At 39.7% G+C, this 27963-nt stretch overlaps 2 protein-coding genes and 1 long non-coding RNA gene across 12 annotated transcripts in view; 1 reads left to right on the top strand and 2 right to left on the bottom strand.

The window, feature by feature from the left end:
- Positions 1-415: 415 nt before the first annotated feature.
- LOC118404634 (DNA mismatch repair protein Msh6-like) lies at positions 416-21278 on the bottom strand. The gene is made up of 34 exons (XM_035803866.1): positions 21033-21278; positions 20229-20403; positions 19404-19594; positions 18837-18901; positions 18632-18704; positions 17898-18013; positions 16624-16818; positions 16340-16422; positions 15904-15994; positions 15660-15719; positions 15416-15490; positions 14505-14640; positions 13656-13718; positions 13161-13237; positions 12760-12834; positions 12196-12267; positions 11523-11748; positions 10700-10769; positions 9933-10065; positions 9339-9447; positions 8772-8835; positions 8336-8434; positions 7628-7804; positions 6623-6872; positions 5887-6119; positions 5095-5227; positions 4414-4512; positions 3768-3893; positions 3524-3611; positions 3191-3280; positions 2656-2810; positions 2068-2202; positions 1458-1525; positions 416-1197 (listed from the first exon to the last, which is right to left on the bottom strand). Exons 1-34 carry the CDS (start codon positions 21208-21210, stop codon positions 1116-1118), a joined length of 4062 nt encoding a protein of 1353 aa, XP_035659759.1. The 5' UTR covers positions 21211-21278; the 3' UTR covers positions 416-1115.
- Positions 21279-24902: 3624 nt separating this feature from the next.
- Positions 24903-27963, top strand: part of LOC118404799 (kinesin-like protein KIF13A) — an 86754-nt gene continuing 83693 nt past the window's right edge. For 8 of the 10 annotated variants that reach the window (XM_035804147.1, XM_035804148.1, XM_035804149.1 and 5 more), the window contains exons 1-2: positions 24903-25179; positions 25866-25950. In XM_035804147.1, coding sequence (XP_035660040.1) covers positions 25119-25179; positions 25866-25950 — 146 coding nt within the window. In that variant the 5' untranslated portion in view covers positions 24903-25118. The remainder of the gene's footprint in view (positions 25180-25865; positions 25951-27963) is intronic. The other 2 variants (XM_035804156.1, XM_035804155.1) reach the window with 1 other exon arrangement.
- The window catches only part of LOC118404801, a 2778-nt gene continuing 1322 nt past the window's right edge, over positions 26508-27963 (bottom strand). The window contains exon 2 of the long non-coding RNA XR_004829810.1: positions 26508-27815. This is a non-coding gene — a long non-coding RNA (uncharacterized LOC118404801). The remainder of the gene's footprint in view (positions 27816-27963) is intronic.

The following is a 27963-nucleotide window of genomic DNA, read 5'->3' as shown; positions in this document are numbered from 1 at the left end:
GTGACATTGTACATAGCTTCTTTTTATCAGTATGCCAAAATAAAAATATCAATACCATATTGTATTCACTTGTATCTACCTAACAAACTTTCATTTCATAATCGTATCAACGTATACAGGCTTTTCATTGCTGTACTGATTATAATTTAAATATGACAACGACCATGTTGGCCGTTAATTGAATTAAGCAGTAGCATCTTGGTGTGGTTAACAGACATACGCTGTAATCCAACATGGCGCAGATGACGTCAACTGAAAAGCCTGTATTCAATTGACATCTACCATACTGTACCCCTTGTCCCCACATGTACACCAAATGATAATTTTGAAAACCTTAGTTATGAAACTTTGATGACTTTTTGATGCTGCAGGTCAAAATGATGGTGACAACAAAAGAAATAACACAGTAGGGTAGTTGGCAGAACCAGAATATATTTCTTCTCAATTGCCACTGAATAGAGAATTTCTAACTACATATACATTCTACTGTGAAGTGATAATCTTATAACTTCATCTAACTTAATAATCAGAAAGTATCTGTCTTTTGTAGTCTGTGTGAATGATCAAATATTCCACATAAAGCCTAACACAACATTTCAGTATGATCATAAAATTGATTTGAGGGGAAACAAAATGTCTGTTAGAAATTACATATCTTTTGTCATCAGACAATTTTAGTACATTCATCTCACAATACATTTACTGGTATGCAGAACTAATGTTTTGTGTATGATGGTATCATTAGAGATCAAACAGTTTTTGAGAGCTTCAGCGGAATCAAAAACAATATCTTTTTCTACATACATGGCTGCTCTTACACTAAAAAGTAACCTATATCCTTACTGGAGTGTACAGTCAACAGTTAGAAATACATGGAAACAAGGTATGGTGTGAACTAGATGTTGCATGTTAATACAATCATCATCATGTACACTGGGCATCCACAACAAAATTGATAAGTCACAGTTTCTTTTCCACAACATGTTTCAATGAAGTTTGTTCATCTTAAGATATGGCACTAGTTAAGTATGGCAGTGGGTTAAGACTCCTTGAAACCAGGCCTCCAGGCAGTGCATGGCCTAAGACAACTTGAAGATATGACTCGTTTGAAAGGTCTAAGCCACCTTGATGAGGTTCTGAAGTGATACAAACTCGTTGACAGCTGAAGGCTTGGTCACACACAGTTTGTTGAAGGCCCTAGAAAAACAAAGATTCATCATATAAAGTATCTACTACACTAAGATAATCTGAGTGACACATACCATAGAAAACATAGCAATATATCTAAAATTAAAAGCTCATTACAGCCACTACAAAATTTTAGGACACAAAAGTTTGACTTATAGTCTGTATTTTATGCTTAATCTTCTCTGAAATTGCTTCTCCTAAAGATCATTTCTTAAAATTAATGTTGTATCTATTTTCAAAGATGGGAAAAACATTCATAACTGTCTCACCTGAAGAGTTTCAGCCTCTCTGTGTTCTCTTCAAACTCCTTGGCCTTGTCTTGGGCAACACGAATCACCTGCAGAAAAAGGAAATCAGTGATTCAAAAGGCAAACCTTTGCTATTGAATTTATTGCTATCTACTAATGAAGTGTCTGAGACAACATGGCTATGTGACATCAAGTTACACTTCTACTGTGGTACGGTTTTGCTACAAAATTTGTTTTTCGTGGGGTGTAAGGCAGCAAGAAAAACAATCAGCACTTGAATAAAGATCGTAATGTGTGTGCAAATAAGACACCCAATTCGCTGCCCCCCAAACAAGGGTAAGTGGCAGGAAGCTTAGAAACTCCAGTCAGAGACCAGACTTGCATGAACACTACTGTACCACATTGTGTACAGCTCCTGAACACATTGTGAACAATGAATCTGGTGTGTTACTGTTTTTTAAAATGTAAATATAACAATACATCTTCATTCACAGTTTTTGTATTAAATAGGTGGTTTTATTGTGTATCTATGATTTAGCCTTAGGGTTACAATGATGTACTTTATATTGTGTTAAAGAATAAACTATCTATCTTATAATATCTAAAATGTATCAATCTATAATGTGCTAACCTCCTCAGGCAGGTCAGCCAGTCTGGCAGCATTGAAGCCATAGCTCTTGGGACACGCCCCCTTCACAAACTTGTAGAGGAAGGTGATGGTCTCCTGGCTGGGGTCTTCATCATTCTCATTCTCTACCATACATGCCTGGAGGGAAGTAAAGTACAATTGCCAGTTAAACAGAATTAGACACACACTTTCTTCTTAGTTTAATGAACTGTGATAAAAGAATATTGTAACAAGTGCTCTACAAATGATTACTCAGAGACAAAAGTATGTTTGGGGCTTTTGTCTGCATGTGTATGTTTGTGTGCATGTGTGTGTGTGCATTTGTATGATTGTGTGCAAGTGTTTGTGCCTGTTTTTGTGTGTGAGTTAGTGTGTGTGTGTCAGATCTGTGTATGTGTGTAAGCTGGATCTTGAACACATGGAAGGACCCACCACACAATCAAAAAAATTTGGGATCCATCTCAGTGTGAGTGGACCAAACCTTACAGTTTCGTCTCATGGTTAACATGTTGACAAGGCAATAGTCACCTATTACATCAATCCTTCCACAAATGTGGTAAATCTCAAACAAATGAAAAAGACCAGGCGTACCATGTGACCCAGTCGGACATTAGGGTCATGAGAGAACTCCTCCACCAGTGAGTGGTAGTGTGTGGAGAACAGCGTACGACAGCGCAGGTTCTCCGACAGCTCCTTAACGACAGAACATGCGATGGCCGTACCATCATAGGTTGCAGTTCCTCGTCCTGAAACGCATCAAAGAGTCATGACTAATAGTGCTTTACACTTAATAAGAATAGGCATCAAAGAGCATTTCTGCTATTATTTAGTTCCAGGATTAGGGTGCTGTAGTTTGAAGAATCAAAACTCTGTATGTAAGAGAACCCAGCACACTTATCAAGAAGAGTAGGGGTGACCTGGTGCTTGGCCAAAAACACAAGTGAAGCCACATTGCACTATCTACTCGAAAAAAGCATCATGATTTCCCCTAAGTGGAGATGACTGTTTCACCTTTATGGCAGACCTAACACACCTACCAGACTTCAAGATAAGAACTTCAAGACACTTGGCAGATCAAAGGACTATCCAATGTAACACAGGAACATATGAAGAGAGTTAGACTTACCGAGTTCATCCAGTAGCACCAGTGAGTGGCAAGTAGCATGTTGGAGGATACTGGATGTCTCACTCAGTTCCACGAAGAACGTACTCTCACCTGTGAGGCAGTACAAAGTATGTATTGTACATACGTATGTCAAACATCTTCTTGAATTAGAAAACTACACAATAACCCTCTCTTTAGCCACGCAGACCTCACTATAGAATTTGTCTTAAGTAAGGTTAATAGAATTTGTCCATAGTAAAGTTTATAGAATTTGTCTGTAGTAAAGTTTGTAGAGTTTGTGTATATGTTTATAGAGTTTGTCTATAGTACAGCTTGCATATGTTCAGTCCTAACCTGACATGATGCGGTCACTTGCCCCCAGTCTGGTGAAGACTCGATCTATGGGAGTCAGGCGGCAAGACTGTGCAGGCACATAACATCCCTGGAACAGAACCATATAATTCTTTTTGAGATATGACATTCATCCACAAATATACACACATACAAACCTTACCAAAAGCATAACCTTCATGGCAAAGGTTATAATGTTTTTAACCTTTATTTTTGGCTGGGATGCACTAAAAAGCTGCCAACTTACCAGCTGGGCTATGACGGTGATAATGCCCACTTGGCGCATGAGTGTCGACTTGCCCCCCATGTTGGGCCCCGTTACCAGGACAACGCTGCTAGCGTCAGTACCCCCAGACTCCTCCATATCTTCATCCTAATGAAAGAAAAGAATCCAAAATACCATCTCAATCACAGTTTACATCATCATCAGCTTTGTATTAATGTATATAGCCTCCTTTAGTCAGTATTGACCATAATAAAATCTTAATTGATATCAGCCCTACAGCTAAGTTTATGGCTGAACAGTCCTATATCAATTGACTCTTTCACAGTGGTTTTAAAATGAAATGTAACAGTAACAGCCTAAAGACAGGGACAAAATGATTTCTATCAACCAAGGCAACATGCAAGAAGTCGTTTCACAAAATTGAAGTTTGCTTGTCGATCAATAGAGAGCTTATGTCATCATTTTGTTAAATGAATACAAATAATGGATACTACTACATGTGTATACTACTACTACATGTCCATGACAATGTTAGTTTGGTTTTTGTTTATTTATGGGACAATGCACAAAGAACATTTTGTAATAGATACATAATGTTTGTTTTCTTCACATGATTTGATTTGGAAGTAAAGAAATAATTTAAAGTAAAACAAGATGAGCCACATACCGCGGAGGTGCCAACCACAGTATCATTGGGTATGAAGTCTCCTCCTGAGTATGTCCTACAGATACAGGGGTGGCGGCCTTCACGGATCTCAATAAACGGCTGGGAAAGAAAAAGATAATAAAAGTATGAAAACATATTTTACAGGCTATCCATACACCGTACATAGAGTTGTATGATATTAAGATATTACTGAACTAGTCAACCATATACATGGTATTTGTAAAGACACTACCCTAGAATTTTTGAAAACCTTTCACGTATTCTTGAGTGTTAAGTAATTTTAGAGTCAATTGAAAAATAGGCACTATCTCAAATACAGAATAAACAAGACACATATTTGAAGAAGAAATCGAAGATCTAAAACCTTTGTGAAATACATTGTATACAAAACTTTTGCGGATTTTTCATTTTTTCCTTCTGAATTTCTCATTAATTTTGTCCATGCAGTTTTTTGCCTTTCTTCAGGACTTTGAACCTGGGACAATCAACTTTGGACCCAGGCCAAACCAGCCTTCCCATCCTGCAAGTCTCCAGTTACACGCCATTTTCAACCTTACATCCTGCCATTACAATGCAAAAAAATGCAAACACACACCAGAACAAACAAACACACAGATAAAAAAACAATACCTCAGATTTCACAAAGGTAAAAAGTTCTACTTTTTAAAGGTTCTACTTTACCTGCATGTTTTTCTCAGGAGTGACCAGTTCTGGACGGCACATGTCCCCGTCCCCACACAGGCTGTACTGCATCAGACTCATCAGGACATCCAACACTGACACACACTGCACTGCTGCATCCCACTCTTTGTAACTAGTAGGACATGATGTTGAATTATTAGTTTTTTGTCAATGAAACAAGATTTAGTTGTACTGCATCATATTGTTCTGTATCACACATAACAGTTGCTTCAAATCACTAGCACTAAGGCAGAATGTTGGTAGAGTGAGTACACAAATTTTGAACGCTAAATCATTACATCTAACACAGTGACTGACACATACTGGACAGCTGCATCCCACTCTCCTTGGATTCTGTTTGGTGGAGTATCCAACATTTCAAATTATATCCAGTCATGTTAACAACACTAACTGCCTCTATTTTAAACCAAGTGGGAGCTTCTGGTAAAAATGACAATCAACTAGGGCTGTGTACCAGTACAGAAAATTCAGGTCCAGACATGAATGCCTGCCAGTATTATCTGTTCATATTTGAATTGGTCCAACATCCAGTCTACTGATTTTTTTTCAGGTCTGGTTTTTCTGGACCGGTCCAACAAGACCAGTGTACCAGTAGGGATGCAACCAGCACAAGATGATCAAAATCTACCTCTCATCGCCAAAAAGCAGTTACTCAAGCAGCTGGATATGATTTTGGAAACAATCAGACGTTTCAGATAACATCCGTTTTTTTACGAGTACGTGCCTTTTGGCTTATCTTATTACCTGGATGTCTAATCTTCATCGACTTACCTCTCATCAAAACTGTGGAAGATGGTCCTCATGGTGTCCTTGAGTGCTGCCTCCCTCCTTCCCTCAGCTTCCTCCAGTGTCTTCACCATGTCCTTAATCTCCTGAGTCGTGTAGCGCTTGAACCCCTTTTTAGAACTCGAGAGCTCGTATTCGTCTGGAACGTGTCGCTTTAGCGCCGACTCAGGGATCTCCAGACAGTACCGCGTCTTACCGGAACTCCAGAACGATATGGTCTGTACAAATATTACATCACAGTCATAAATACCACCACTGACTAACTCCAAAGCCAAAAATAGCACCTAGAAGAAGTGTAATTAAGAGACTTTCTATCAGATGATAAACAAAGACAATAGTCATGAACAACATACAAGGCTGGTGAATGTTTCAAACAATAAATTTTCAACTTGTAATAAGGCATTGATAGATAGAAAAAAAAAGGACCCAAGAAGAAAATAAGAAATTGCTTCAACTGTTGGTTTTAAAATGATCAATATCCTGAATGGTACAGTCATGCAATCTTTCTAATCAGAAAAAAAGTAAGCAGTAAATCCGAGAACCAAGAAATCAAATTGGTGGGGCCTAAAGAAGAAAAAAAAAAAACATCAACATTTAGACTACCAGCTTTATAACCTTCTTGCTGTCTAACCCCATAACCAACACATATTTGGTGCAAAGTGGCTACCTTAGCAACACAAAGGTTAAAACACAAGACATTATCTAAGGTAACTCTTCCCACCGAGCAGCCCATCCTCTGCTTCTGTCTGTCCTTGTATCTGTCCATTTCCCGGTGGACTGACTTGATGTCACTCAGCGCTTCGTCGTAGTCACGGTTCACTCCTTCCTTCGGGATGATCACACCGTTCTTTCTTGCAGCGTTGTGGTCGAACGCGCGGTCGAAGTACATCAGCTGAAACGACAGGTTTGGGAATCGCCCTCCCCCTTCTTTGTCGCTCTCTAAGGAGATGGACTGCTTCAACAGCTTGGACCTTAAGAAAGAAAGAAAGAAAACATGGTGAAGTGATCTCAACCATTTGCTCAACATCTTCAACTGGTCACGACAGAGAAGACAGACGCTATTTAAGTACAAAATTTCAAACTCACTGACTTTCAAACTCGCCTTCACTGACAAGTCAAATAAACAACGGACCATGTCTTATCTTCCAATCTCGAAGACTGCAAATCTTTCCAGTAACATGTATGTGCATGTGGGGTGAGTGATAACAGCCGGGATTGTCTGAGTTCATGCTATGACAATAAATATCATCTAGTACATCTACAAGGCTACTGCTCAAAATATAAGGTCGTTCAGTGTAATATAACCAGCAAAGTTGGTACAATATGCCAAAGGGTGGTTACACCAACTACCGGTATACAATATACAGATACGGAAACTGGCATGTTACACCAAAATGTGGTTACACAGAAGCTGGTGCGTTTGCGTTATGCCAAAATGTGGTTATACCAGCTATAAATACATATAGAGAAGCTGGTGTCTTACAATGTAGGCTTAATGGTTATACCTATCATACAGAATGATGCAAAAGCTGGTTTGTTATACAGAAGCTGTGTTACAATAAGTGGAAACTGCACTGACTGATAGATACAAATGCAGAAGCTGGTGCATTATGCCAAAGCATGGTTATACCGGCTATACAGATACAAATACAGAAGCTAGACTAGTGTGTTATACCAAATGGTGGTTTTACCGGCTATACATGTACAGTAAGAACAATGAACCAACTTGAAGTCATCCACTTTGTCCTTGAACATCCTGACGATCCTCATGGCGCTCCTGAAGCCGTCCAGCGCAGACAGGAAGTCAGAAATCTTCTTCTTACTGTAGTTCACGTCCTCGAAGAACACCGCCCGGCCGTCAGGGTGGTCCTTGTTCCGCCGAGCCAAACCTAATGTGTGGATCCTGCAATCCGAGATTCAAGTTGACTGGTTAAGTCCTTCCCACATCTCACAGTGTATGGGGTACTTACTGACAGGTAATAAGTAAAGGTAAAGGTACCATAGAATTTGAGGCCGTCAGGGCAGTGGGTAGAAATTTGTTATGTCTAGACTCTAGGGCATGGTATTAGGAGGTGGGACCCATCCCTCTCCTCCCATCACATTGTATCTCCCCAAAAAGTCAGGTGTCCATTTTTACATCTGTTCAACTGATATAATCTTTTTCCCAAGTGCTAAGAACTATGAGCAGAAAAAGCAGTATGCAACAGTCTTTGGTAAGACCCTGTAAGGTTGGAAATTGCAACCTCCTAAATACCCAGTGACACTAATCTGGTTATAAATATATCACACACACACATACATACACACTGTCAATACTGTCCAAGAAGACCACTCAGGACCAATAAAACTTGGTGTATGTGTACAGGCGGTCACTATGGACAAGATTCTTAATGCTTATGTCCGTTGGTATAATTTTCTATAAAAAAAAACTTACTTCTGTAGCAGCCTCTCCAGATCAGGAACTTTCCTGAGGATCTCCGTTACCTCGGCAACCACATCCCTGCAGGCCATCAGGTCCTCTACTGCATCCAGTCTGAGGAGGAGTCAACAAGTTACAAAACTATACTAAAATGATGCAGCTTGGTGGAGATTTAAGTGGTAAGAGTGGAAAGAAGGTTTTTGTGGTTTGCAGCCAAAACAATAGAGTAGCACAAAAAGACAAACTGCTGTGAATAATTCAAGATTCACAGTATCACTGGCAGGCCTCAAAATACTCTGTTGGAAGGTAATGAGGTCCTCAGCTATCGCAAAGAAGATCATGATCAGTGGACCAGCTGAAAATTTGTAAGTCTAGCCTGCCTGTGTTGGAAAACAGTTGAAGTCTTTCATAAAATTTTAAGATTTCCCTTATGATAGGAATGGTACATTACCTATCATTGATGGAGGCAGGATTGCACAGGGGAGCACACAGCCACTGCTTAAACAGTCTCTTGCCTGAAAAAAAAAATTGACCATTGGATACTACATGTTAAGCGTCATAAATCTACAAGATAGCCTAAGAACATTAGCCTAGGTACCATCCGGGTAGTAGTTTGCACCTACGTTCGCTTCTGCTACCCAGGTGGAAAACTGTGCAGTTCTTTATATTCATATCTTTTGGTGGTGATGTCAGTTAATGAGCAAATTACAGGTATGTACTACGTTGTTTAGCGCTCCTTCGATGAAAAAAAGCCCTCCTACAAGCGGACGGAGGGCTTGTCCGGTGTTGGAACGCCTGTTTGAACGAACCCATTCCTTAATTCATTCATGTGTAGAGACCAATCAGCACCCTCGTCCAAAATTTTCAAAAATATTCCAGACATTAGAGACATCAAGGTTCCCAGACTGAATAGCAGAGAAGCAACTGTACATAATGTATGATAGACGTTGGAGCATACTACTATCAGGATGGTGCCCAGGTACCCATGTTATAAGGCAATAAATTCTTTTTAACCCACCAAACGGAGTACAGCACATGTCCAGCCTGTCCAGCAGGGTGCCCTCCCGTGACCCTGTCACACTGTTCTCTATGATCTCAAGGTTGTTCAAGGTCACACCATCCAATACCTGTAAGCACAAATTGGACAGTTCACTTATTATGTAAAGGCATGAAGGTCTATTATAGAATGCCTACTACCATTTTTATTTCACACAACCATGCATTAGAGCGACCATGTTTTCTTCATTAGGCCATGTTGATTTGATCATATGAATGGCATCCTCTGGGAACCCCAAAACTGATGCGAGCGTGCGAATAAAAAAAGTTTCGCAAAAGAAAGCTGCCTACATTATGAAGTGTATGTGGTCAGGAAGGTTGAACAATTAATTGACAGAACACAAAGAGTATGGTTTACATAACGATAGGTCTTTCATTTTTGTTTCACATCTTCTAGGACCTTGGAATTCAACCTGCTATTCTACGACATTCTGCTTTCAAATACAACGGATATAGGTTACCCCAAGGATAAAGGTGAACTAGCATCATGATGTTCGTCCATCAGAAGTCAATGAGGACCTTCACTAGCATCATACATGTCACATAAATGTCTTACCATATGCTGTTTGCCTGTGGTGAAGTCAGGTGCAGATTTCTCAGTCACTCCAGCCTGGCTGTCTACAGGTGTGTACTCCTCAAAGTTACACATGGACAACATCTCTTCATCTATGTAACATCTCTTCAGGTACCTGCAAAGAAAAGATTCTTTACTTCCTACTTGCTTCAAAAAAGGTAGTCCTATATAGGGGTGTGGGTTGTTATCCACTGTGCCTAGGGCACAGTATTGAAAGGCGAAGCCCAACCCTCTCCTTTCATCAATTTGTACCTCTCCAACAGAAGTGAGGTGGCCATTTTTACACCTGGTGTGAGTGACGAATGTTTGATTGTTTGTTTGTTTGTTTATTTTCAAACGCCTGGGTGGCCTAAGTGTCACAAGTGTCACGTGTCACACACAACATCTAGTCTAGGCACTTATGTCAAGGAATTTCATTGTAGAAGAGCTACTAAAATCCAACTACCTTCAAATCTTACACACCAATTCTGACCAATTCAAGTTTGGGAAATGATATTTTTTTCAACCATTTAAAAGAAATGGTACATTTTTAATGTTCTACTTGGGCAAATTTTGTGACCATATTCTGCGGTTCTAGAGGGACATACACTACTATTATAATAGGAGGTATGGTTGGCTGTGGCATTTTTTGTACTATCAAACTTTCAAAGCAATATTTTTTTGAAGATAACATGAGTTGTGAATTAAAGAACAAAGGTATTTGGAGGGTATTTGGGGCTTGAAGTTTTCAAAGAGGTACTAATTCTTACCAGACAACTGCTCCCAGAGAACTCACACCCAGCTCATAGTCATCTGATGCAGTTAGGCCCAGAGAGTCAGCTGTAACAAACAAAAACAAACATATACCTTCTTCAAGCAATTCAGTAGGTCAGAAACATGTCACTCAAACACACAGGCGCATGCACTCACTCAGGTACATACAAGGACACTCACTCATACACACAACCAAACACATCTCACTAGGCTGGGTTGCATTGGCAGCCTTGGTCAGTTGCTGCATCTTACATTGGATTGCATTTGTACGTGTAACGCTAGTTCACCTTTATCCATTGGGTAACCTATATCCGTTGCTTTTTGAAAACAGGGTATTTAGGCCCTTCAAGTCGACGGTGGTGGTTTTAAACTGCAATACTCTGAAAATATTGCAAGTTGAAACTAACGTCCATCGAATTGATAACCCCTAATACCCTGTTTTTAAAAGCAACAAATATAGGTTACCCAATGGATAAAGGTGAACTAACGTTATGTGTTTCCCTTGACTTTATATGACTGGGAATATCATGCAAAACTTACAAGTATGAGTTATAAGACGACAGAACACACAAAGTGTAAATTAAAGATTTGTTTTATGAAGATAATTCCTTCTCAAATTGCCCTACAAAAGCAAGGTCGCCAACATACCACAACTTAAGTGAGATACCCACCTTATACACACAGAAACTCACTCAGAAAGACACACACATACACAAAATCATAAGTAACAACAGACTTGAAGTGAATGACTTCTAGTACACTTCAATTCTATACATATAAGATCATGCACATGTATAGACGGGACAATTGTTACTGTACCATCAGAAGTCATCTTCTTAAGTGCCTGTGGCCAACAGCTATCTCCTGTCTCCTCCTCATCTTCAGTACCAGTCTCACTGAAGTAGCTCTTCTCGGCAAGGAACTTCAGTGTCTTTGGTGCATCCCAGAACTCCGAACTAGACAGGGCCTCCCTCAGAGCTGTGCTTAGGTTACTGTTCAAGATGCTCTGAGTCTTAGAAGACAGCTTCCCTCTTTCAAACAGGACCTGGAGTAAAGATATTCATATTCAACATTCTTAAGTCTGTTAAGATGTCTTGACAATGACTAGGCAACATTATTGCTGGCATTTGTTAGTTTGTTATGTTTGTCTTCACAGAAAGGAAACATACTGTTTTTGCTCTGTTTCTTCCTCTTCTTCTCTGAACAAATAAGGCAATGACCTTGATCAGATGGCTGTCACCATGGCAACTGGTCAAGTAGCAGACACCTGTTGTGTATATTATGTAGCAAGTGGCAGGACAAAGCTGAAGAGGCTGGTCACTATATACATGTATAATTTATGTGTTTGAGACTAATAGTATAAAGAATATACAGAGCAGTAGTTTCTTAGGCTAGACCATGTGAAGGCAAACATTACTTATTTGCTTGCAAATGTTACCTTTCTAGTAGTATGTGTTCACCTTTTCAAATAGGTAAAGATATAAGACATCACCTGGGAAGGTGTGTACTGTGCAATCAGTGTTCGTAGTCTGGAGCTGTGTCGATCATCTTGGAACTGTCCTATCTGGAGTGAAGACAAAAGCCAAAGATTGAATTGAATGGTACTTGTTAGTGACTGTATGTTTACAAGTACCATTAAAATTACATTGCATGTGTTATATGTGTTGCCATATAAATGCCAGGCACCACTAAATTTATCTGACAATGTAGAACTAGTTATCATAAATTCAAAACTGAAATCGTCAATCATAACACAAGGGACAGAGATTTGTTGGCCAAGTAAGTACAGTGATTGCTTTGCATGTTAGGTAGGTCATGAGGTTGATCCCCGGCAAAGTCATACAAAACTTTTTAAACATGGTACATGTTGCTTTCTCTGAATAGCAGTCAGTATCATGGTAGTCAAACACACACCACTACCAGTGGACTAGCCCCCTGCTGTAGTGATTGCATAAAAGTCGTATGGGCTACAGGACCGGTTACTGGTGCCTCCCTATGCATGATCTGTTGTGGGAAGGACTCTGACTGTGACTTTTAACAGAGGTTGGTAACTTACATGAAACTTCCCGATGGACGTGTCAACAAAACAGACTCCATACACACTCTGGTCTCCTGCTATGTCTTCATTGGCCTGAAAAAACAGAACAGCAGAAATCATGACGTCAAAATCAACTCCAGCAATTGACTATCGTTGGCAAACTCTTAACACAACAGCTAGCACTGAAAAAGTTTGCTTTTTCATAGAAATAGAGCAGCCCTAAAAAAGCATTTTTCTTTGTTCCTTAGGATTCTACTACAATGTATGAGAGCTGATTCAGTCTCATTCCAATTTTTACCGTACTATTTTTGACTCTTTTCCTTCGAAAGGAAATATTGGCTTAGCAAAAGTAAAAAAGTAGGAGCTTTTAGCTTTATGTAAATGACTCTTTTTGATGTGAACAATTACGTTGAATGTACCTTCTCAGCTATGGCCAGTAGGTAGCTGTTAGCAGCCTCTCCTGTGTCTCCTTCCAGAAAACTGTATGTCTTGGTACCTGAGGGAAAGAAACAAAAATTATTATAAGGAAACATACACGATATAATAGTTGACGACACCAAGACTACACTGGATCTCTAAGTATGGGCTTTTGTTTAGCACCAAATGACTAGAAAATGTAGATTTCAAAGTAGATAACATAGGGAGACACTCAGACATGCAAAATACTCTTCAACATATCAGTTTAATCTACCAGTGACTGTCAAGAAAAACTTAAAGGAATAGCAAAAAAAAATTATTACCTTAAGTAACGTAAAATCAACATGTCATTTCAAGAATGTCCTAGGTATCTGAAGTATGCAAAGCTTGACAATAATGACTGGTGCTGCACATTTTCTTTAAATTTAAACTTTCTTCTTTTTTTTTTTTTTTAATGAGAAATTGTAAATATTGACAGTAGCTCTCAACTACCTCACCTTTAGTAGTGATCCTACAGACCTCTCTCCTCACAACTTTGTCAAACTTGGTAGGTTTAGCCACTGTAACACAAAACACAAGTCATAGGTCCTAACATGCAATTTTCTACATGTCTAATCATGGATAGAGTTTCATTTTCTACATCTTCAAGTTAATTGTACTGCTGTATAAGTACTTTTAGTGTAAATGTATGTAAATCAGTCCAGAAAAGGCTGATTCAGACATGTATATTACGCAAATCTAAGAACTTGAGTCTCAGTGTCATCTTTCAACTGTTAACTCAATGGTAAGTCTTACATCCGTTTCCTATGTTGGCAACTCAGTCAATAACAAAAATCTTTGTACACAACCACAACAGATCACATTGTAAACAGCAAAACTACCCAGCGAACTACCTAGGTATATATAATACTTTTGGGACCACATCTGTAAGCAGTGACACCTATGCTGCAGTAACACCAGTTCACCTTTATAAGCAGAGTAACCTTTATCCTTTCTTTTTAAGAACAATATATTTAGGGATATTAAGTCGGCAGATGATGGTTTCAAACTGCAATATTTTGACAATAGTACAATTTGAAACTACCGTCCATCGACTTGATATCCCTGGATACCCTGTTTAGCAACACAACGGATAAAGGGTACCCCGCGAATAAAGGTGAACTAATGTTACAATGTGAACCAGTCAGAATTACCCTGAATGACAGGCGGTCACCGAAATGTTGGTTGTGTACAAAAAATCCTGTTATTCAATGGTACATGTAGTCTTATTTGCATACTTGGGAACTCCTAAACACCTAAAAATTGGATCTATATCAAAATGTTAAATGAAAATGACTAAAGATTACATTTTCTGTATCTTTCCTCTGATTGTGGAACTGTCTCCGTCTGTTCGATCCTGGCCACGCGGTACCCCTTCTGGACGAGGGTATCCGAGTACCGACCGTACGCAATCTCAGGGAAGCCACAGTGGGCCTGAGAACCCTGGTGGGAGACCAAAAAAAGCATCTGTGAACTGCAGTAACTGTTGAAAAGTTTTCTCTGCACTAAGACAATCCTCAAAATGATGTCAACTGACAAAGAATTGTAAGACCAGGGCTCTAGCAAGCGTCCGTATTTCCGTCAACAGCAATTTGCTGCTTGTGACAGAAAAATTTTAAAATCAATCCGTCAACCTTGACAGACAAAAATCCTTGGTGGAAGCTACAGGCGGCTTGGGGACGCCGTCCACGGCTGTAAAAGCCACACACTGTTTGTTTTGCTATTGTTATTATTGTTGACAATGTGTGTCGGTGCCCTTTCGCATATGATAATCTCAATAAAAACCTGTTTTTCAAGGTCTCAGTTCAGTCTCTCTAACTCCTGGAATAGTGTTTTCGCAGTTTTTGCGACAATGGGAATTGGCTGACGGAAAAGAAATTCGAGCTGGCTAAAGCCCTGTGGAAGACCCTGTTTCAAATCCTGGGAAGAGCATCTTGGTTGGGGTTGCACCCGTCTTTCAGAAGAGATGTAAAATATTTCAGGAGGTGCCTCAAGCACCTTAAAGGAAAAGGGCTAGAAACCCCTCTGTAAAGTATACCCTACTACAGAAACAGTCAGGAAGCTTACAAACCTACGATGTTGACACTTGTGGGGCTTTCTGGATGGTAATTTCAAAGTAGAAGTAGAAGAACATACTGTATTTACCACTAGATACTACAATGGAAACAACAGCAACTGTTGTTAGGAGGCAGTTGAAGATTCAAATGTTCGTATTTACCTTCATGAAAATGAGTCCCAGTTCGTTGACCCCTGTGATGGCATCCATATGGTACAGCTCATAGAACTTACCAACCTAATGAAAACACAAAAAATTATTTCAACATTTAATCATCAAACTAACCAAAATCTTCAGGATATGCCTTATTTGTATTTATATTATTAGTAAGGCTTTAGCTTGCTCCATTTTTTGTAATCAAGGAGAATGTTAATAAATCAATGGTCATAAGAAAAAAGGAGCTTACCTTGAAGAAGAGAACAGTGTCGTATAGCTGGGACTTGACTTCCCACCACTTCCTCATCAGCTGAAAAGGCACAAACAATGTTTGTATTTGTTTGTTTATATATCTAACTTGGTAAACTGCTTTGTGACAAACACACCAGGTTTGCACTGAAGAGTTCAAGCTAGCTTGCAGTGCAAACCTGGTATGTGCATAAGCTAGTAGTGTAAAAGTGTAACATGATAAAATGAAGAAAGTTTTGACCTACCGGTGTAGTGTTCTTCATGAGAAAGCTGTCAGGAACATACAGGGTTCTGGGGTCATAGTCTTCATCAGTCGGTAATCTCTTCTTAGCATCCCTGTCAACAATACAACAAAACATAAATATTATCAATAAGGTCAAACCTTTACAAGTGACCACCTCTACATAAGGACCACCTGACCCCAGATATACAGTCAAACATGTACAAGTGACCACCTCTACATAAGGACCACCTGGCCATTGATATATAGTCAAATCTGTACAAGTGACCACCTCTACATAAGGACCACCTGGCCATTGATACACAGTCAAACCTGTACAAGTGACCATCTCTACATAAGGACCACCAAGTTTAGAGGGCCACTTTAAAAAACTCAAACTATGCTAGCTCCAACTTTGCTATGTGAGAGTTCAACAAGCACAAACAGTTGACTGAAGTTACCTGATGTTTCCCTCCTGCAGAAATTCGTATGTTTCGTGGTCAAACTTGGCCTTCTCTTCAGAACCCTGCTCTGCAGAGGGAGACTGGGAAAACAAGGCCAGAAATGGTCAAACAATTTCACAGTGGTCAAACAAAGTCACACAGTGGAAAATCACAATGTAATATATTGAAAGAACAAATAAAGGAGGTTTTTTTTCATCTTGCTGTCCTTTACTCCAGCATTTTTTCTAACGAGAGGACAATCGGCAGTGGGGTATACCCGGAGAGGGGGGGTGCAACCTTACCTCAGGTGCAGAGAACATGGCCAGTTTGTTCTTGGTGTTCTGGTGAGCCCCAGGAGTTCTAACTGTACCACCAGGAGTGGCTGTACTACTGGGGGTACCAAGACGGGAGGAGGGTGTACTGAAGGAACTCAGGTCTGGCTTGGCTTTCCCTCGAGATGGCGTCTTGGCAGGCTCCCTCTTCCTCTTCCTTGTGGGCTGAAATAGTTAGATAGAAAAATTGTTATGAAGACTATGCTTGCATATACATGTAGAAGCAAACATTAAGTAGTCACAGGCAAAACAGGCTAACAGAGTTTCGTTGGGACAATTAATCAAAGCTTTGTAGAAATAAAGTTCCCTACAGAAATTTAAAGGTTCTTGCCTCATCATTACAAAGGTTATTCATTGAACAAGAAAATTGTCAATTTCTAAAAGGTAAAGGAGAAGGTAGTCCAATACAAAGAGGTATAGAGAAAACTAGTCCAGGACAGACAAGGAGGGAACTCCATGGAGTGAGTAAGTCCTATATGAATGAATGAAGACCTTTATTGTACGTTTTTGCTTTCTAACAAGCTAAGTACAGGTCAATGTGAATAGGGTACATCTCCTAGTGATTCTAAGTACAATCTGTGAAAACTGTCATACTTGACTGGAACTACAAAGTCTAAAGTATACTAGTACTACTACTAGTATGTACAGGTTCAACTTCTTCGTCGTAAATGTAGTTGCAGGTGGAGTTTAGAATACATGGTTTGTCTAACTGCACTAGAAATGTAAATTTTTCAGTGCTATTTAAATGCATAAAGCATGAGAACTTATCTTGTACACATTTGAAGAAGATATTTCTCTCATCGTTGTATAGTGAACAGTCAACAATAAAATGACACTCGTCTTCTATCTTGTTCAAGTTACAATATTGACAAATTCTTTGCTGGAGAGGAATGCACTTGTGCCTACCTTTTTTAACATGCAGTTTGTGTGAACTAACACGGAGTTCTATAGCCTTTTTGAGACCAAAGGAGCAGTGGGTTTTCATCCACTGTGCCTAGGGCACGATATTGAAGGGCAGAGCCCATCCCCTCTCCTTCCACCTCGTTTTACATGTACTTTTCCAACCACAGTCAACTATCAATTTTTAAACACGGCTGAAGCGATGCAAGTTGTGTAAGGTGCCTCTCCCAAGAACACAATGTCTAGCCAAAAGTGCAAGGAATCAAACCCATGACATCTTGATTTCATGTCCGGTAGCCTAGCCACTCAGCCATTCGACATCCCACAATAAGTTGAAAACTCACCTTGATGGGGCTTTCCGGCTCCGACTCTGTCTCAGGTTCAGAGATGTCCTTCTCATCCACTCCTGAGCTGACATCAGAGTCATCATCTTCACTGTCAGGTTTAAACTCTTCTTCCTCTGTACAGCAACAACAAACAAGTTAGAACTATGCCATTTTTTACAATTGTTTGTTCCTTCAATCCCTTGTAGAGCCTTGAGGTACACAGGGCAGTTTCAGTATCAGGGTACATTTTTACAGAGAGGGGTTGCTAAGCCCATTTTATATGCTCGAGACACTCTTTCACACACCTCCTTGAACACGCGACCCCTATTTTAAGTACCGTCTCAGTTCTAAAAGACAAGTGCAGCCCAAACCAGGTGCAACACCCAGAATTGAACCAGAGTTTCCCAGTTACCAACTAATATTGGAACCAGGAGCTCAACTGTGAGGCTGCTACCAGTTGAGCCACAGGGACATCCCGTTAACATACTGTTACTAAGTTATATTTTGACAAGTAATGGTAGTATGTGTAGTCAAATGGTTGGTGACACTGTCTCCAAACGTAGAGGTTGCAATTCCTATCATGCATGGAAAGTCCGTAGTAAGAGACATTCATTTAACTAAAGCCAGGGGATGTTCCCAGTTCAATGAACCTGTAAATACTGAACATAACGACCAGTGGAAGAGTAGCTCTTTACGCGAGCTAAACTGGGCAAAAATCACTTAAATCTTCACATACAATATTGAGTACTTGCCAGATTCACTCCCAGAGTCTACAGCCAGCCTGATTCTCTTGCTTCCCTTCTTCCTCCGGAGTTTGGAGGGTCTCTGTGAACAGAAGATACATGTATCAAGTTGCAGCACCTTTTGAATTTTAAGAGATTCAAAAGTGTGTACTTTGACCGAGAAAATATGGTAAGGAAATTGCTAGGATCAGCAACTAACAAAACAAAATGCTACCTTTTTTGTAGCCACCTCTTCCTCACACTCACTCCCTGACTCCTCATCTACACCATTGTGGATATCTGAGAGAAAAACAAATCATGAATTGGCCTATAAAAATTAAAAGCCATGCCAATATTTACTGTGTTGATTCAATCAATCATTGCAGTGACACTATTTTAGTTATACATACATGTATAACAGATAACAGGTATAACTCTGCCATTGACCAATCCTGACTGTCCATCACAATTTGCAAATTAACCAATGACTGAAAGGCAAGAAGCTGTTCAACCAATGAAACAATGGCTTGCATGTTCAACAAATATTTGCCTTTTCAGTGTCCTTACCCCCAGTAATGTTTAAACCCCCTATAGTGTCCGTACCCCCAGTAGTGCCCGTACCCCCAGTAGTGTCCGTACCCCCAGTAGTGTCTGTGCCCCCAGTAGTGTCCGTACCCCAACTAGCGTCCGTAACCCCCTGCAATGTCTGTACACCGACATCCGTACATCTTTCAATTTTTCAATCTTTCAACAAAATCAAGCTAGTTGCCATGGTAACAGTTGACCCGGTTGCCATAGTTACCATCAACGTCCATGTCCTCTTCGTCTTCAGAGGGTAGCAGCTCCACGACCAGTGCCAGGCGGTCCTCACGGCTCAACTGTAGCGCCCCCTCTGCGTTCTTGGCGCCACGCTGTACCTTCGGGTTGGGTGTGAAGAGAGGGCCGCCCGTACCAGCATCCTTAGCTGTGGCCTCTGTGAAAGGCTTGGTCATCCTGGGAATGGCAGGGAAGAGTTGTTTGTTGTTGTCTTTTTTAACAAGTTTTTGCTCAGTGCAAGGCCATTGACCACTTCTTTCTAGGCACTTAACTACGCTAACTGTGGCAGCATCTTTTCTCTCTTAGTCAGAAACATTGAACTTTGGCAAGTTCCACTAACTGACTTAATAGGTGAAGCAGGGGTTTCGAGGCTGTTTGGGTAATTCCCTACCCCATTTACCCTCGGAATGGTTTGATTCACTCACACCAGGAAGGTCCCCTAAGCTTTCAATCAGTGTGAAGGGTTCTTTTACATACCCGGGATGTGGCTCTCCCCAAACACAGGACCATTTAACTTTAAGTCTCTTGTTTTAACCTTCTTCAGTTCACTAATTGAAGAGCAGGTTTTATACCTTAACTACTATATGCCCTCCCAAACCCACCTAACAACATTAGCTCCTGTACTCAAACAGGAGCCAATTGATGGTATCAACCATGTCTTGGACTTTGTTTTACTTTTGTTTCCCATTTTACTATCCAAAATTTGTCTACACTTCAATTCATAGTTGAGGTACAAAACTCTCCAACAAAATTTCTTCAGCAGTGTCACTGACAAATCTTGTTTGGCATAATGTGTGTTCTCTTTACTCACTTGTGGCTGATCCATGACCGACTGGGCGGCTCATCAAAGAACTGGACGTGCACCATGGGGGTCTTGCCTGGTTTGATGTGTGAACCGGTCGTGGGGTGGTTACAAACCAGACTGGGCCACCAGGGGTAACCGGACAGTTTGGACCACAGTAGGTCTCCTGGCTGGTATTGTATAGCTATGCAGATGGAATATATACATGTATACTGTATTAGGACATAATTCATAACAGTATTGTATTTATATTGGTTTGGTGAATACCTGAAGATGTCATACTCAAGTCATACTGTAAGATGGTAAGTCGAGATGATAGTAAGTCCATATCGTGAGGCAGCTAGCATTGGCAGTGGGATGGTAACAAAGCTAGTTGGGTACCATCTGATTTTTTTCAGTTGCCAGTGCTGTATTCTCAATTTTATTCTTAATGCATAATGCATTTTCATCATATCTCAGCAATAATATACATTTTGTTTTGACGGTGTTGATGCAAGGTCTGCTGTGACTGTAATTTTAAAGGTGTCCTTATTGTTTAAACGAATCAATAATGTATGATGACTTCTGTAATATGACTAAAGAAGATCACAACCAAAGGCTATAAATTTTATGCAAATCTCATCACTCCAACATGCCCCCCTCCCCACAACTTTACTTGAGAAGATCTAAGAAATGGGAGCTTTTGTTGCCACCAATGTCATATCTATGGGAAATATCCTTCAAGTATGTACTCTAAGAAGAGCATCAAACAGAAATGGCAGACGCACAAAACCATTTTACATTTATTTGACATCGATTTAAAGACAAACTTACCCACACCGCCATTTTGTTTGGCAGATTTCGGCGATGTCTTGGCGGATTTCGCTCCTTCTTTGGGCGAGTTTCCCTTCCCCTTAAACTCCGGGGTGTCTCCGACTGTCGGGGAAGACTTGTTCTTGGCTGGAGCAGGAGACTTGGAGAAATAGTTGAAGAGAGTGTTAGGTTTCGGCATGTTTTTTGTGTGGACCTACCGCTCCAAAACAAACGTGACCTGACAAATCTGGGCAGGCGCACTGAGCTTGGCGCGTTTTTATTTCGCGCCAAATTTTCTCCAGCCTGATTGGTCAGCAGTAGATATTAATAAGAATATAATATGATTGTATTAAAACGCTTCATTCTATGTTTTAAGCGCTATATTAGTGACTTTAGTGAGTTTTCGTGAAAAATTGAACTCCTCACCTTTTCATTTGGGAGATTTACATTGCAAATATATAAAATTCCGTTAGGGGGCGCTGTGATACCATGTGAACCTTAGCCAGCTTACTGAGTTTTTCAGCGCAGATGAAAGGAGTTTATACATTTATACAGTTCCCCAACGATTTTCCATATTTGCAAAACAAGAAAGCAAATTTATGAGGCGCTTGTCAATGCTTGATTCGAACTCTGAAAGAGTTTTCTCTCTCTGAAAGTGTTTTCGACGACTTTGGGACAGATACATTGTAATTTGTTGCTGGTACTAGTGATAGCGGTCTAGCATTCCTGATAAATATTTATAAGATTGCCACAGTGGACCACCGGCAAGAAAGAAAGGTCTCTCAAGGTTTTCTTCAGGTTTTTAATCTTTGGGGTGGAGTTTTCCAATAGGCATAATCACTACTTCTGCAATTTTCAAAGCCCTGCTCAAAGTTATTTCTCTACTCCCCGTAAGTCTACAATTAAGTCTACAAGTCTAAAAGTTGGGATCTTTCGTCTTCCACCGTCTCTGAAAAAGAAGTCGAATCCAATAACTAGAATCTAGAGTTAGCTTTTAGACTATAGTAGACACTTGCTATATTGTTTTTACACTGTTTGTACCATTTCATGTAATTACGTGCAATTAGCCCACGGGCAAGAATCTGCGAAAAATCGATATAATTTAAAAGCCATATGCCTATCATTTATAAGCAGCCAAACAATTAGTCCCCATTGGGGGACATGTCGGACAAGACTTGCGGCAACTAAAGCCTTATTTTGCAAATGGTGTACTAGTAATGACTGCAGGCAGACGGGCCACGCTAACAACAGATTTGCGGTTGTCAAAAGAAACCCAGAGTCAGCCGAAATGCCAATGGACTTATATTGCTGGTAATTGCTCGTCTCTACCAAGGAAGTCAAAAAACACAACCTCCTTGTCTCTACCATACTCAAGTCGACTCCCTATGACACTATGTTGGTAGAAATCACGATAGAAATTTGGGAAATAGACTAAATAATAACCTTAAGCTTGTCGTTACTCGGGCCGGCTAACTCATCTGGCATATTCAATCTACTTAAATTTCAAGCGGTTACTAAGGAGGATGATACTCAGGCTAAACTACTAGGGAGTCCGGTAGAGAAGAGGTGATTGCCCTGTTGTCGTCAGTTTTGCTATGTTTAAAATATTCATAAACCTGACGCTATGCTTTCACTTCCTGTTATGTTGCAGCACCTGACTGGTCTTTCTTTGTGAGTTAACGTTGCTGATCGATCTCATAACCGGATCGCCTTTGACACAATTACTGACAGATCTAGAGAGGATCTAGAAAGCTGTCCAATAGTAGCAAACTTCGTAAGTTGAAATTAAAAAAAAAAAGACAGAAAGCTGATTTTTACCACCTTGATTACACACGTGCACAACGAAAGCTTACCTTATTTGTGTAATGGTTACATATTTCGTCAAACGTATGACTAGTGTAGTATGGTTTAATGTACGTAAACACATCTTTAAAATTGATGTTTTGAAAATTTGATAGAGATGAATATTCAAATACATTTTGTACTCCGTACGGTATCAAAAGAAATCTAGGACGGAGCCAAAAGTCGCCTACGACAAGTTTCAAACTGTTATTATCATGACCACAAATAGCGCGCAGAAGCATTCAAATCCAATTTGCTACCCTTAAATACCTCTTCTGATCCGTGGTTTATGTTTTTTGTCTATGTTCTTTTCTTATGTTTCATTTATGTGAACTGTATATTTACTATATGTAAATGCAATAAAAATATTTCTTTTCTGGTATAAAGGTAATAGTTTTTGTAAGTCCCCTGTCTCAACGCCGCCGGTAATGTCCACTCAAACATCTGCTTAGAGATGAACGGGAGATATGACCACTTGCCATCTCAAGTTCAACGTGTTCTTAGTCACGTAAAAGCCAAGTTCAGGGAATCCAGGAACAAACATTGGTATACGACAGGTACACGTAGGTGGATTCGGAGTGTCGACTCCCATTAAAGCTACTGCAAACAAGTCATAAGGGTGTGTCTGTACATTGAAGTCATTTGGTACAATAGAACGTCGCGGCATTTTGTGTTTACGTTTCCAAATGAAGGTTTCTCTTCCCGAAAATAAACTTTCAGATGACCAATACTGCTCCATGCCAGCCTCGTTGTATATATTTCTTCAAAAAATTTGCACTAATTGTAATTCAGTGGCGGTGTTTTTTGATGATCAATCCAAACAGCAATTTTGGAAAGACGCAGGTGAATGTTTTGAGTGCAAATGGCCGTAAGGTTCATGCCCCTGAGTAACGTCAACTCAACAGAGAGGTTTAAGTAGCTATAGCGTAGTAGTAGTATACTAGCTATAACTTCGACGTTCCTATGGTCGAAGAACAAAAACATGCTAGATCTTTGACATAGGGATAACAATTTGATATTTATCATTCAGAAAGATTAATAAAAAACACAAAAAATAGTTATTATTGTCATTCCCTTCTACTATAAATAAATTGTAATCGTGAGCTGACTTTTCTTTCCATTTTTTTGTTTCATCTTTGACATTGCCGAGCCATAACAATTTCAAATTCATCTTTAAAAAAAAAGTGAAAAAAAAAAACACTCAAAAACTAATTATTATTGTCATTCCCTTCTGCTATAAATAAATCGCGATCGTAATCGTGAGCTGACTTTTCTTTCCGTTTTTTTTTGTTTCCTTTGTCATTTGCAGAAAGGTGCGGCAGTGTGCGATATTACGTAACAGGAACGCCTGCAAACGCAAATAGCATCCATCAAACGACTATTTATTCCAGATGAATAAAAGAACAAACAGGCACGCAGTTGCTGGCGTCATTCAAAATGACAACAAAGACCGATTACGATGCAGAATACATCCTTGTTCTTTGGATCTAGCTTTCAAACGAAACTCCCCTTCTTTTCTTGCAACAAAAGAACGCATTGTAATGTTTGGTTTTCTGAGGAAGCGTTGGTTGTTTGGCATACATTGTAACCTTTTATACTCAAACCTTGACTCCTTTTTACTCAAAGGAATCGAGTAATTGAAGTACCATATGGTAGAAGCCACGAGATTCTGCTTTGATGTCAAAATAGCGAAACCTTCACACATCAAATTCGTCCTCCAAAAACATCACAGGAAAGATCAATCGTTGTGACGTGGTTGTAATTGTCCGAAAGGTGTAAAATGTGTCCGAATGTGACGATGTTATGCCGGAGGCGTCGCCACGTGCTAGCTGTCGTGAACCGGAAGGCGGCGTTCTAATCCGGATACTTTTCCAAGCCCCCATATGTGTACTTAATTTTTACATATACAACTTCATATCAAGATAATAAACTCCACCAAAGCTTCATGTAACAAATTTATTTAGTTAATTATGTTGTTTAAAAGTTTCTTTATACACTTTTTGAGATAAATATCAGGATAAAACAGTCAGGCGCAATGTGGACTAGCGACCTTTGGGGTCTTGAGTATAGGCCAAAATGGCGCCCGATGTTCGACTGTACATAGCTGACTTCTCGTGTTGACTTAGTTTTTTTCTGGTCACTTCTGTGTTCTACCCGCGCCTTTCGGAGCTAATTCTTCACCAGGAAGTACGGAATACTCGTAGCTGTGCCGTTTCAGGAGTTATTTTGAGGAACATCGCCGTAAAAACCCGCGAGGAAGGAACGATGGGCGAGCCGACCAGTAACGTGAAAGTTGCGGTCCGGGTTCGTCCTATGAACAGACGAGGTATGAACTACTCCCAAATTGTCCCCGCCTTTGTTTTTCCGCAAGCAACATGTGCCTGTTTTTCTCAACTTTTCTTCACGACTTTCCTGACTTCCTTTCAGCAAAATTTGCAGTCTTTTTGAGGAGTTTTTTTCGTCAGAATTGTCGAGTTAACTGGTTAGATCGTTTTGTTGATGTTGTCTGTACGTGGTGTGGGTTGGGTGAGTGAGCAAAATCTGACACGGACTATCTCAGTGCAAGCATTATTCACTACACTAAAGTATTTCTTTCACGTTTAACTTACCGATCACGGTCAAATACATTCTTAAAAGCTAACACCAGCTTGCTGATAACTGCTTATTTTGTGTAAAATCGAGGATAAAGTGAAACTGATACAACATACTGTGTGTAACCATAGCGTGGCAGACCAACAAGTAAGACGATAATTAGTTTACAACAATTTAAGTTGTTTTTCCTGTCCAAAACTTATGTTTTTTGTAAGTCTAGTAACAGTGTGTAGCATTTTATAAGTCTCATATTCCTTAATGTAGTTCTAAATTCGTTCGGCAAGGGTTTTTTTAGTCAAATCTTGTATAATAATCTTCTTGAGGTCAAAGGTCACGAGAGGACACAGACAGACAAGTCTTAAGATTTATCATGAAATGTATTTTTTCACCCTTAAAGTGTTTTTGTTGTTGTTTTAACAGAGCTGGGGTTGGCGACGAAGTGCGTTGTTGATATGGAGGGCAATCAGACGATCCTAGGACACCCCACTACCAAACCAGGAGAGAGGTTAGTAAGGGTGACAGTCATGAGATCTAGTTCCCACGGCCATAACGCCTTTTCTAGCTGTGTGGACAAATTATGTGGGACTTCTAAACTCCTCCCACTATCCCCTTAAGTGGCCTTAAGATAGTGTGATTAGTACAGCATGTAGTTTAATTTCCAAGCAGATCCTACGGTAGCATAAGGTAGTATCAAAAGCTACCAGAGCAGAGGAGTGAAGCCGGCCTAGGAGTGTGTTTCGCTACCAATGGCTGATGACTCCCTTTGGCCAGCTTTGATACTATCTTATGCCACTGGTAAATCTGCCTGGAGATTATATATAGTAGGGGTATTGGACAAAAAATTGAAGTTGTTGTAAGCCATTCACAATTTAGTTTATCATAAAGAGCTCACTGAAAGAAACAGAATGATCTTTGTCTGAAGTGAATTGGATGTTGTATGGTTGAGATATTGGCATTTTAAGTTTCAATTTTTGGCCTCCGAAGTTACGGATTTCTTAAGTATGACATTTTTATCGTTTTTCATAGCGACATATCACAAAAACTGAACACCACACAACCAACCTTTTACCTGATATTGACTTTAATGTGAACATACTAAGACATATCTTAATCTCATACTTGTAGTGTCTTTATTTCCTGAGTTGTGCAATCTTGAAACATAGCAAATATTTACCGAGAAAGCACGTACGTCAAATAAGGTTGTCAAGAAAAAATCTAAGTCCCCTCATTAAATATGCGTAATCACAATATTTCTCATATACTTAGAGAAATTTCAACATACTTCCTACCTAGAGGGTTTTAGCACATGCTGAATCCAAATCTGGCATCAAAATCAACATAACTCATCAAGAAATAGTGTTTTTATGACATCTGACATATTAATTGATACATTTCCGCAAAATGTCGCTCATTAAATATGCGAATCCACAATATTTCTCACATGCTTTGGTAAATCTCAACATACTTCCTAACTGGGGGGTTTTGGCATATGCTGAATCTAAATTTGGCATCAGAATTAACATAGCTCATCAAGAAATACTACTTTTTATGCTATCTATGAAGACTGTGATGATATATTGATATGTACCAATAAAATCTTACTCAAGTCAATGTTCTTTCTTTTTTTCAGGTGATGTTCTTCCATGGGTTCTTGCCTGTGTTTGCAGTCTTGCAAAGGATCAGAAGAATTCAAATTTGACAATCTGTAACAGTACAGTAACACATAGCACAACTTTCTGGAATGTTACCAATACAATCTTACTCAAGTCAATGTTCTTTCTGTTTTTTTAGGTGATGTTCTCTTTGGAGTCTTCCTTGGCCTCCTCGCCCGTGGCTGCTGTCTTGCCAAGTATTTGTTGTAGTAGCTGATGTACTGCTTCTGAATGTCTTCCCATCCATGTATTGTAGACATGATCATATTGTTGTTGGAAGACGATTCACATACTTGGTATCTGGTCAGCATTGAGAACAGGATGAACTTGGTGTCCACCAAGTACTCAAGACAGCGATCAGGCCAGTAAAAGATGTGAACAGATAATTCAACTACCTTGTATTGTTCTTTTGGCCATCTTCTTCTCTCCATAAACTTGCCTAAAACCTATTCAGTAGAGTTCTCCAGCTACCTGACCCATTGTAATAAATAAACTGTCCAGTCCTCTTTTTATGCAGCCACCACATAGTCACGCACAGAAATTTTCTTTTCTTCATGTTCCTTCTCTGTGGTCAGTTACTTTTCTCCATAAAGTGGCCAATAGATTTGAGCACCTTGAAGGGAGCTCTTGGCATCGTCAATGACATGTAACAAGTCTAGGAAGTTGTTTGTTGATGCTGATGCCCTCCTCCTGCAACACACGACTTCATCACAGTTTGCTAGAAAACAAATGAGAAAAAGTCCAGTTTAAACTACAGCCCAAACACATAGTTATGATAGTACTACATGCAATTTAATTTTAAATGTAGCATAGGATAGCCCTGTAGTATTGTTGTTCAATAATTTTACCATACTCTACATTGTACC

The sequence above is a fragment of the Branchiostoma floridae genome, chromosome 17 (assembly GCF_000003815.2).
Source record: "Branchiostoma floridae strain S238N-H82 chromosome 17, Bfl_VNyyK, whole genome shotgun sequence".
Lineage (NCBI taxonomy): Eukaryota > Metazoa > Chordata > Leptocardii > Amphioxiformes > Branchiostomatidae > Branchiostoma > Branchiostoma floridae.
The sequence above is the reverse complement of the archived record's forward strand: the minus strand, read 5'-3'. Positions and strand labels throughout refer to the sequence as shown.